The sequence below is a fragment of the Sylvia atricapilla genome, chromosome 3, assembly GCF_009819655.1.
Source record: "Sylvia atricapilla isolate bSylAtr1 chromosome 3, bSylAtr1.pri, whole genome shotgun sequence".
In the NCBI taxonomy this organism is placed as follows: domain Eukaryota; kingdom Metazoa; phylum Chordata; class Aves; order Passeriformes; family Sylviidae; genus Sylvia; species Sylvia atricapilla.
The window spans coordinates 67,300,960-67,313,605 of NC_089142.1; the positions used below are offsets into that span (position 1 = coordinate 67,300,960).

General features: G+C 35.8%; 1 protein-coding gene across 1 annotated transcript in view; it reads right to left on the bottom strand.

The window, feature by feature from the left end:
- Positions 1-12,646, bottom strand: part of WDR64 (WD repeat domain 64) — a 57,102-nt gene that overhangs the window by 43,310 nt on the left and 1,146 nt on the right. The window contains exons 3-9 of the mRNA XM_066315658.1: positions 11,431-11,530; positions 10,797-10,900; positions 8,285-8,314; positions 4,916-5,023; positions 3,121-3,335; positions 2,463-2,597; positions 50-129 (exon numbers count right to left, since the gene is read on the bottom strand). Coding sequence (XP_066171755.1) covers positions 50-129; positions 2,463-2,597; positions 3,121-3,335; positions 4,916-5,023; positions 8,285-8,314; positions 10,797-10,900; positions 11,431-11,530 — 772 coding nt within the window. The remainder of the gene's footprint in view (positions 1-49; positions 130-2,462; positions 2,598-3,120; positions 3,336-4,915; positions 5,024-8,284; positions 8,315-10,796; positions 10,901-11,430; positions 11,531-12,646) is intronic.

A 12,646-nucleotide genomic window follows, 5' to 3' on the forward strand; every position in this document is an offset into this window, starting at 1 on the left:
AAGAACACACCCTTGGAAAAAATAGTACTTGAACAAACCCAGTACTTACCTCCAGTGACAATGACTTTTGCCTTTCCACAGTATGTGAAGGCATTTACTCCTTTAGGGACAGAAAATTCCTTTACAGGTCTGCAATCATTAATAAAAGTCATGTAAGAAATATTAGGAAAATGCAGTCATTCTGCCTTATTTTTTTGTATTATACAGAACTGCTGTTTGCATAAGGTATGCAATCTCATGTTAAAGGCAAATTGATTTATTACAAAGACTTAAGATTGATACTGGCATCAATGAAACAGGAATAGAGTATACATTCCATTAAAGAAATAAATATCCATTCTGCACACCTGAATCTTTTAACAGGCAAACTCCAAACAGACTCCTAAAATGGTAGCTGTTGCCAAAGTAAGCTGCGCATAAGCCTGTGTGCTTCAAGCAATTCATCACTGAGGAAAAGTACCAAAGAATTTGTGTTTGCCTGTTTCAGACATGGAGGTCTACTGTGATCTCAATTCTACATTAAGTAAGTGCACTTACTTTTCTGTAGCTTCTGTATAATGTACTGCATGATGAATAGTCTTTATATGACCTATTTTGTGTGGTATGACAACATGAAGAGACCACAAATATCTGAAACTCAACAGTTATTCTATTACATTCACCGCTAAAGCACTGGAATTCAAACAGCCAACACAGACTGAAATTAACTCAGTGTTCCATCTAAACCCATCCTTTGTGCAACTTCTGTTTGTCTCTCCAAGTTTCATCCATTGCTACTAATCAGTGACTATTGTATTGATTCTGGATGTAGCAATAGCAGGGTTAACACCTGTCATTCCCAGGAAACAATGACTGCCAGTGTAAATAAGCTGTAGTACAGAACTAAATGAGAATACTTTTAATTTTTTTCCTTTGAAATTCAGACAAGTATTAGTTCATCTACCTTGGGCTTGAGTAGCCCTTGACATTGAAAACCAAAAATGGGGGTGGCAGTAAAACTGACAAAAGACTCTGGAAACTTATAGCTGTTATAATTATAGCTGTTCACTGACCATTTTTGACAAACAAACTTAAATCCTATAAGAGAGAAGATGCATTGCATCCCTCTGAGTACAATAACAACTCCTTGATACAAAGTTAATTGGGGAAATTTCTTTTGTTAGAACAAGTAAATCATGTTTTAAACTAGTTATTAGATGGACATTTCAAAGTGATTTGATTTATAGGTATTTTTAGGACTATTATTTTCATTTTAACAGCTGTGCAATTTTATCTAGTGTGAGAAACGGCGTAGAGATATGTATTTATTGCTTAGAGATACGTATGTGGAGACACAACTACAGCCAGTGTGAAATGAAGAAGAACTACCAAGATAGTTGCAGTTAATGTTCTATCTAATGTATTGAAGTATATGATAGCATCTGCTCTTTTGACTAGACTTTTGGCTCTGCAGACTTAGTATTTTTTCTCTTCTAACTAATTCTATTTTTCCAAAGCTCCCAACAAAAACAAACAGTATTTCTCAGCTTTTCAGCTGACATGTATGTGACCTGGGACAATATAAAAGTGCTTCATAGTTCACTTTCCCCATCCTCAACAGACATGCAATACTCGGAAAACCCAAAGTTACTGTATTGATTCAAGAATAAGTGCAAGAGTATCTATGCCCTGTGTTGTCCAAGAAATAAAAAATATTATAATAATTGTAGATAATAGCCTTAAAGACCTATTAATCTCTCTGGATGTACCTCAAAGAGGAATTGAACAGCTGTAATATTTACAGTATTTTGAAACATTTGAATGAAAAGTTCTATTTACATGTTATTTATAGGTCCTTCTTACATCAAATTGAATTTGTATTATATAATGTGTTATAAACTTTTCTAAATTCACAGACTAATTAGGCTTGTAATCAGTTAAATCAGCTAATAGCACTGATGAACAATATGAGTATGGACTTGGCACAAATAAGGAGGCTCCTTAAAACCTCTTTTCTGCTGTAAAGTAGAACCACTTCACAGCCCTCATAATAAATTATGTTCATGGTTTAATCTTGTATAACTCAAACCTGTGAAAATAAAACTGTAAATGAAATTAATTTGAGTTTATTTTTAACTGAATATAAATTTAAAATTAATGGATACATGATATATATGCAACAAACCAATCCATTTTCTACCTAAAATTTGCTTGCTGAGGAGAAGTTGGAGGAGACAACACTGTCAATATTATACATTTTAAGGGTTGTGAGTACTGAACACATATGGACAGTCCTCTCCTATATCAAAAGCTAGTTCACAAAAATATTCAAGCATTTAAACAATTGTGTTTTTGTTTTTCTTAGCAATGCTAATAGTAAAGGCAGATTCAATATAACAAGATGACATCTTATGAGGCACTCATCTCCAGTAGAGTTATAAAGCAGAAGACCTATTGTTTTCTAGAAGATGTCAGATACTTACAACTGGTCCTCTAGTCGCTTTATGTCATCCAAAACAAAAGAATTAATACTGTCTGTGGAGCAGGATCCAAAACGTTTTAGGGCAGAAAAATACTTAATCTTCCCAACCCAGTCATCATGTAGCTTGCGTTTAGGACTAGGGATATAGATGAAGAACCTATTAGGCAACAGTAGCAACTACCATGATGTGTCCGTAGGTCGACAGGGATTTTGTCAGTGAGATTATAGACACAACCAATGCTAGCATTTAACATCCAGGGCAGACACAGAACCACTCTTCCAGCTCAAATGCAAGCAGAGAGAAAGCTGAGGTTGAACCATGCACTTTTCTAGTCACAATTGTGCTTCCATCTCATTGGGCACAATAAAGCTGTTCCTTTGTCAAACTGGATAACAGCAACTGTGAATTCTGCCCTTGAATTGTATTCTGCATCCTCTCAAGTGTAAGATCTCCTGTAAAATCTTCTACTGAAAATGATGGCATTTCCTTCACACAACAACAAGCAAATCATACTTACTGCAGTCTGAAAAATTATTTTCTTTGGTTAGATGGGGTAAATTTATAAACAGAAGATAATCCTCCACTTAGGGCAAACAAAACCCAAGTTAAAACCAAAACATAATGCAAGACTGATAATATTTTATCATTAGCTACTTACATGTCAAAAGATTCGGAGTCCAAGATTTTAAATTGTGATATTTTCCCGGTTTTAGATTGTTTCATTATGAAGTCATCACTGGTGATAGTAAGCAGATAAACATAACCCTTATCATCTCCCATTAAGATGGTATCCTTAGCCAGGTTATCTGCCATAGTCACCGTACAAACACAGAGCAGACAGTTTTTCATTGGTTTGATGACAAAGCCATCACTCTGTGGAATATGGTACACAGTTTATTAGATATTGCACTAGGGCCCTAAAATCGAATCTATCATGCCTATCTAGTTATTCAAATCTTGACTTTGTTCTTTCAAGCTGCCCCTGTGGTAGCTGTTTCCTGGTATCAGAAACTCATGGAAGACTATGATGAACTGGAGTTAAAAGCAAATCCTAGAGGTTTCAGCAAGATTTTGTTTCATAGGTAGCTTCTTGCATTTCAGAAGAAATATTAATTACAAATTCTAGGAAGGATCTCTGCATGCTCTGTGGGATGGTTTATTTGCTAAGACTGTGTAATAGTTTCCTGTTCAAAAACAAGACACTCTCTACAAGAAAATTTGAAATAACTAAATTAAAGAATAATTCAAACCACAAAATATAGCAGTAGTACACAGGGAGAATCTATATCAGAGTCTGAATTAATAATACAGCCTGGGAGTGTCAAGTATACCAGTATGTTTCAATTTTTGAAGCACAGAAATAGTGGAAATGAATACAGTTGCAAGACACTGTGGTATTTTGCTAGAAGGCCCAGGAATGGTATTTTGGGTCATCTGCATTACACTGTTTATTGGTTCTACTGTGCGATTCCATCTGTTATTTGATTAAAGCATCCTTGCCAACCTAAACTGGGAACTGTTCACATGCCATAGGAATTAACTGCATCAAAGCTGTCTGTGTAGCACAGACATTAGAGATATAATAGAGATAGAACTGTCCATATAGTATTTCTGTGGTCTTGAAAGAGAGCTGCACCAATAGGATACATCAGCTCTCACTGATGTAATAAGTGGAGGGAACTTGGAGAATAATAGGCGGTGAATAAATACTTGAGCCCTCCTCCAAGAAGTCAAATTGGATTGACAAGAAGACTTAAATTGATGTGTCTCAGCTAGGGAAGCAACCTTTTAATATTGGAAAAAAAAATCAAATCCCAAGAAAATCTTACGCTAAAAATAATTACTTTGCTTCTCCTCATCATCTCAGCTAACTTGGAATTTCCAAGAGAAGTTGCAGGAAGAGGAAGAAAAAGCTGACATGGGTCAGCAAAAATGTGTAAGACATTAAAGAAAACTTTAACAATTTTGACATACATTATTAAGATCAAAATGTTTTTATCTTAGAAAGTCCTGAACAAAACACAGGATATGAAGAAATATTTTCTTTAAATCAGGATGTTTCCCCAAAAAGATCCTGTGTTATATTCCTTGTAAAACCTGTTCCTTGATTCTTAATAGATTCTGAGATGTACACTCATGCACATGTTTTAGGTATACAAGTGCACACATACACACTAGACACACAGGGAAAAGAAATTCTTTGGGGGGTTGTTTGCACCATAGTGTAAAATTTTTCTTTTCTCCCAAACTTTTAATATACTTTAATAATCCCATTTGGCATGTAGAGAGTATTCCTCCTTTAGTGTCAACTCTACGGCTTCACTGAGTTCCTACAAAGATAAAAATTAAAAGCCTTCATCCTGTTAGACCAAAGGTATGTGAATGTATACTGCAAACAAAGATTGATCAACTTTCAGGTTTCATTTTAGCATTTGTCTGATCCAATGTAATACCTTGCTCTCTTTTGATTTATAGTCCCAGAGAATGATTGTGCTTTCAGTAACAGCCACAACATATTTCAGATTAGGCAGATAATCACATCCAGTGATCCAAGCAGTATCCTGAAGAAAATAAAAAGAGTAGCTAAAAAAGGATTTTCTCTGTAAATTTATCAATTTCTCTATCATGTAAGTACATATTTTAAACCATTTTCACATAAATCACATATACTCTGCATTAGCACCTGCTAGGTCTAGTTCCACTGAAAGTTCTAATTCGAGGAATAGCTCATACATGAAGTTACAGAGGCACCAGGCTCAACCTCTGTTATCAATGACTCACCTGAGAGGCACAATGTTGCACAGGAGAGGACACAGTACAGTATACAGTTAGCTAAACGACAGTGACACTCTGGAAAAGCACTCTGAGCAGAGAAAGCTTAATCTAAAACATCTCAAGTAGATAAAGCTTAACCTGGAGACAGTTTGGTTTGAAACAAATGAAATTTAAAGGCAGCCAAAATTTCAGCTATAAAAGCAAAACTGAAATGAATGTTTATGAAAATAGGTGATTTTATTAAATAATTTACGTTCTCCCAATAGGGAGATCAACTATTTACAAATATATACATCTGCCCATATTAAGCCATTGTTCAAGTATACCTCCTATTATACAGTATTAACATAAAACAATTTCTCCTGCAAAGTATAGATCAGACTCCTGATACTTCTACTTTTATTTCCATTGTTGTACACAATATTGGTTTTGCTTGTAGTGTAAAGGGTCCAAAATCCTGACAGAGGGTATCAACACTGTTGCAGGAGAAAGCTTCTCTCCTTCCTAATGATCTGTGGGCAACTGGTAATAGACTTACAAGGAATTTTTTGTGCCATTTACAAGAATAAATGTAGAAAATGTCAGTCCAGCAGAGGCTTGTGGATTGTTTGGTAATTCTTATGGAAAAGTTTGATAATTGTGGCTTTTTGAGGTCCTTATAATAGTGTCAGATAACAAGGACTACATGGCTTGAGAAAGATGATTTTATATTTGCAGTTGTCACTAATTTGCTGTGCTGGCTTATGATAAGTCAAAGTAACAGGTTTCTGCTTCAAAGGAAAGGTTATTAGAATTTCTCTTCTTAGTGCTTGACATACTTGACAGATCAACTTGACATACTTGACAGATCAACTAGGCAGCTGCACCAGATCAACCTTTTCATTATGTTCTTACTCCATCCTGTCACCCAAGGGCTCTTATCTTTCCTTTCTTCTTTTCAATATAGCTTCTGTTTCACTCTCTCTTGCTTATCCATTGGCTCTGTTTATGCTTTTCTAAGTGATACTTAAAAGACATTTCATTTCTTTTTTGAAAGAAGTAATTCGTTCACTACTACTATTCCTATCATCATTCAGTTATGATTCTACATTGACTACTATTTTTGGGAGCTGTCAGCTGGACAATTGTTAGTCAATGCAGCCTACTGTTTTGTTGGTTCATTTTTTTTTTTTCCAGTGGTCATATTTTAAAACAGAAGAATGTGTGGTGCTAAGCCAAATACTGCATAGAGTATTAAGTACATTTTATGTATGCCTCTATTCTTCATTCAATCGCATAATCTCATCAAGAAATGAAATCAGTTTTTCTTGAAGTGATCTGTTCTCCGTAATATCTCTGTAACAAATCTATCCATAGTTCATGTTCCATTAATACCATCACAATGCTAGGAAAGTTCTGATGACTGCAGTCCACTGGATTTTATTTCTAGCACTACTGTGTTTCAGTCTTTCTGGCTTAATATCCTCAGAGCCAAGACCTCTGTCACTCTGTTTGAGTGGGTCTCCATTCTCAAGAAGGAGAACACTGAATAGAAGAAAGCATAGAAGTATAATATGTTGCAATCTGTAAGCCACCCTCTATTACAATAGAGACTCTCATGTTCAGCAGTAATGATCTCAACTGATCAAATGATCCCCAAATGATTCTCCATCCCAAAGATGGATATAAATCCAAACTATTTATAACCTACTTCTTTCTGCCTCTAGGAAAGGCTGAAAAAGTGGAAATATCTCAGCTGGGAAAGGATGGGAGTGCACCCTGTAACAAAAGTAACAGCAGATCAGGGTAGCCCACATAGATCTGGTGCAGAGCTGAAACAAGTGGATATTCACGGATACTAAAACTAGGAGCTTTACTATTGTATTTGTTTGGAATAACAATCCTAACAGCTATGGTATTGCACTGTTATACTGTGAGATACCATTATGTTAAACATATCCTTCTTTCACACATTTTATGGCAAAGATGTCCTTCAATGGTTCCTAATACTTCCACAGCTGCCAAATATTGCCCTACTTTTGCCACGAAAACTCCTTCACATTCATTGAGGAATCATTTTAAGACAACTGCTTAGTGCTCAGAGAGGAAAGGGACCCTGCAGCCACTGCAGCATCAGGCTAGCATTCCAGCTTCTTTCCTTTGGTGTCTCTGGGGGAGATCCTTCCTATGCATATTTGAATTAGGGAAAGTGGCTCCTACAAGCAAAGCAGGAATGACTAAAACTCACTCCTCCAGCATTCCTAGAGGAGAAACTATTATTCTAGTCAAGTTTCCAAACGTCAGTTGGTCTCAAGAAGGTTTCTCACAGTTACCTCTCTGCACTGATTCCACTGATCAGGTTAGTTGTTGCAATAAATTAAATGCAACTCAGGCCCAGAGCTGTTATTCTGAGTTGGAGTAATAGGGCCCCTGGTGTGGAGTACTTCTTTTGCATTTTACAACTACCACAATACGTAAGAGAGAACCAACAAAATGCACTGCCTCTGGCACAAGATACCTACATTGACTTTTAGGACAAGTGTTCACATCACTTTGCTAAGACAGATGTCTCTTGTCTATAGGTCATTTAAAAGAAGCTCATTACCTAAAATCTGTAGTGATACTCCCAGGGTAAACATGGTTTTAATGTATACACTGTGTAGCCAAATGTAATACCTATTACATTTGTAATACCTAGCAAAATGTAGAACTGTCTCTCATTAACAAATTTAAAATTTTACTTATTTAAATTTTACAGTGACAATCGACGTTTTGGATTTTAGAAGAAAAAATTCTGGCAAAGTAATGGGTAAAGGATAATTTGGCAGAAAAGCATTTATCGGAGGTTTTATTTATCAGAGGAAATAAATGAAGTTACCAAATTGTTTCAATAACTGAAAGGAATAAATTGAAACTATCTCATCTACAGCACTCTATGAAAAATCATGCAGAAGTCTCAAAGTTAGAAACGGCGTTAGAATAATGCTTAGTTTCTAATTATTTCAATTTAGTACATGCTGATTTTTACTTAAAATTATTTAACAGGAAGGAGATAAAAGAGGACTTACTTCAACTTCGATGGTTGTCAGAACCTTCATCTGAAAAATCATGAAAGATACTGTCACAATAACAAGGTAGTTCTTAAACTAAAAGTCTAAGCAAAGTCATCTCTCTTCACAGATAGATCAAAACAATAATTGCTAACTGAAAGAGCAGGCGGTTAAGATCTGAGAAAGATCTGAGAAAGACCTGCCTGCTGTCTGATCCCCTTTATATTGTGAGGAACTTAAAACTTCTCTTTCCCTCACAATTGTTTCACGGTTTCTAGTTTGAGATGTTGAAGTGAGCAAAATAAGTAAAAACCCCTCACTTTTGCAATGTACAGACTACAGATCAGCGGGCCTTCTCATGAAATTGTGCTTTTAATGGTTATTGACAGCTAGAACAGCATTAGCTCCTGTGAGAAATAGGATGTGTCATACAGAAACGCAGGCTAATGCTGGCCCAATGCCCATGTCAACTAGTGCCAGCAAATTCCCTGGCAGAGGCAGCACCTCAGGCTGCAAACAGGAATATCCACACTGGTACAGCATCTTTCATCAAAGGTAACTGCTGGTAGACAGTGTAGCATACGGTTCAAAACCTGAAGTGTCTAATGTGTCACCATCTTCCAGAAGAGACAGGGTTATCTTCTACGTCCTTTAACAAAACCACTAAGTTTTCAAAAGCAGTTTCAATCTTTTCTCTTCTGAAACACCCACAGATGATTTTTCACTTCCTCTCGCCTCTGCCCTGATCAGTAATTACCCAAAAGGACCTCATACTCATCCCACAATTCCACATTTCATAAACCAAGAGGCTACAGTCAAAGTTCCACAGAACAGGTGTCATCATGGACAGCCTTTGAGCAGAGTTTAAGAGTACTGTTAACTAAGAGATGGATATCCATGCACTGTATCTGACTTGGCTTTATCTATCTAAAATGTGCCGTTAAGGCTGAGTATTCCTACAGGTCTTATGTGCTGGTCAAGGCAGCATCATCTGAGAACCTGAGAAATGTGTAGTTGATGGTGTAGAGCTGAATACAGGTGTTGAGTCATATTAGGCCCACATTTGTTGCACAAAGCAATACTTAGCCCTCAAATAGAATCACGGAATCATAGAATAATTAAGGCTGGAAAAGATCTTAAGGATGATCAAGTCCAACTGTAAGACTAACACTGCCAAGTCTACCACTAGATCCCCAGTAGCCACTTCTACGCTTCTTTTGAATATCTCCAGGGCTGGCAACTCAGCCACTGCCCCAGGCAGTTCCAATGGTTAACAACACTTCGGATAAAGTAATTATTCCTAATATCAAATTTAATCCTCCCCTGGCACATCTTGAGGCTGTTGTAATGCCTTAGTAATTTTCAGAATCACTTTCTAAGTGGGAGTTTAGGTCCCTAATTCACTGTGTTAAGAAGCTGGGTGTAAAATCATTTACATTAGTCACTGATGTCAGATAACATCAGTCCAGCCTATGAGGAGGCAGCAATTCAACTTGAAAATAGCAGGGGCAGGTAGGGGGTAGGGAGGAGAGCTATTTTTAATCTTATACTTTGGGAAATTATTTTTCATAGGTACATAAGAGGGATAATGTTCTGGAGGACAGGCTTTCAAATACATTATTTCAGCATTTACCAACACTGCAGTACTGCTTTGTTATTTAATCATCTGCAAGAGTGCTTTCTTGGTTTAAATGCTCCCATCCTAAGTATTATGCACTGATCAGTGCATAACACTTATTCTAAATTCTAAAACCCATAGAAAGCATTAGTGCTGCTTTAAAGTTTTACTGCATTGCCTGAAATAACTTTTAAGGAACTGGTTGCATTAAAATTGTACAAATGTAAAGCACCCATAAAACACAGATGTGCGATAGCCTGGGTTTCTGTATGGCACATTCTATCTCATAGCATCTACAGGTGTATACCACTAAATAATAATATAATCATCTGGGAAATTATTGTAAAAACTTTAGTTTAACAGCATCTTAAGCCTGAATTTCTACTTATAATGGTAGAGATATCCTTACATTTTACTGATGAGGGAACTAACTGTGAGCCAGTTTCATGAAGACTGTTGTAAAACTCATGACTTTCAAGCTTCTAGATGTTGCTGTACTGAGTAAATCTTATTTGCTAACAACTGTCTCTGTCCATTCCAGATATTTTCAGTAGCTGTAGAAAACAGTTAATTCTCTGATTTCCACTCTATATCTAAAAGTTAATTCCAACAGCATGATTTTTGTTTAGGGAAACCTTTTCTAAACAGAAATGCAGATTATTTTCTATTAAATTAATTTCTACGAAGAATGCCATCTCTACATTCTATCAATTTGTGGGGACTGTCTAAGAGGTTTATAATTGAAAAGAACAATGCATATTTCCTGCTGTACTTAAAAATATAGAAAAAGTTAACTTTGATAAGAAAGATGTGTAGGTTTTTAAAGGGAAAATTTGAATGCTAGATCACAGTCCACTCAGTTTCCTTATGTACTGCCTAATGGAATAATAAAAGAGTTTGATTTTGAATTACCTGTTTGTTAAACACAGTTAGCACTCCTCGCTGAGAGGCTGTTATTGTGAGATGCAGAAGGGGCACCTTCACTATTCCCTTGATAATATCTTTTCTCTTGACAACTGTCAATGACAAAATATTACTCTTCATCTTACAGATAGAGAAAACATAAACAACTACATTAGTAAGGAAAACATAAACAAATGGGACTATAATACTAAGAACAGTTTCTCTTCCTGAAATGTATTTTGGTACCATATACAAGGTAGTGATGCAATTTATCATAAATTGTCCTATACTTGGTTTAACGAATCATGTTGCATTTTAAGTATCATTAATATCATAATTCTGGACGTGCCAGTTCTTCCTCCTATTTTCAAAAAAACACAGAAAGACCTTGAGTAACTCCATAAAAAATAGTCTAGTTCAGAAAAATTCATAATTTCAAAATAATTTAGGAACATAGAGAACTGGGAAATGCAGCAGTGGAGTGTTCAATGTTTAGTAAAAACCTATGCATTTTGGAACAGAGAAGAAGAAGCATGAATAAGCAAAGATAGAATGGTGATCTTATCACTCTACTTTCAAGCAAGTGAGCAGCACACTGCATTAGAAAAAATATAGTTTTTTGATGTAAGATGAAGTATGTCACCTGAATGAGTAATCTGCCGTTTTTCAGATACAAGCAAAACCATGCTTTCTTTCGATGGGGATGACATGCCATCCCTTTCTCCTGTGAAACAGCCAAAAATCTAAACAAAACAAAATAGAACTAAACAATTTATTGCAAAACTACTTCTGTAAGAGGTATGCGTGAAGTCAAATAGTTATCTCACATTATAATAATTTAATATTCTTTGATTATGATTTGACAAAACAGACAACTCCATATTTATAAACTGAGATATTCAATGCAGCATAGTGGTTTACACAAAAGAGCTTTTCCACAAAGATATGTAGATGCCCATCTGCTTGAAAAAAAAATAATATAAAGACCATTTTTTAAAAATCCTTTTTTGGCTATCTCCTTATGTCTGATGATGTTCCATTTGTACTGAACATGATGAAGATCCCTGCAGAGGATAGTTAGGTAAGTAGCTTCTTTCTGGTCCAGGGTGTGAAATTTGCAGCTGAAATGCTCTACAAATCTCAAATCTACAAAATCTACAAAGCTCTGTACCCAAAAGTAGTTTAGTAATTTCTTTAGGAAATTAGTCCCACTTAGCTGTGCAGATTTTTAAAAACTCCTTTCTTATATTATAGACATTATATATACTTCCTTTCAAGAGCTCTAAAAGCAATGCCCCTTTGGATGGGAGACAAAATGTTGTATTTTATTCTAGTTCAGTATTTTCCATTTTATACAATAGAGTTCCCATTTTCATTCTTTGAGAGATTCGGATGTACATCTTTCAAAAAAATACTCTCACACAACATTACTCTTCATCTTTCACTTCACAGCTTCCTCCATTCCATATACACAATTATTAGCTATCATACATCCACAGTTTTCAAGGAAGTTTAAACGCAAGCCATATTAAAAGACTGTTATCAGTCAGCTCACACGCGGTAAAATTTGAGAAATGCTCAGAGAAAGGGTTCTGGGTAATTTTATCCCAAGGAAATCATGCACAGATTTCAAAAGGAAACGAAAGGGGCATCACCTCTTTTACTACACCCCATACTGTGTTTGCTTGTGTAATTATGTAGCCAAATTATTTATGCAATTATGTAATTTGGTAACTCATTAGAAACTCAATAAGGTTTTGGAGTAAATGATCCTCACTCCAGCAAACATACAGAGCTTCCCTTACTTCTCTTATAAACTAATGAGCCCAAACATATTTTGTTACTGTTCTGCTACTCTA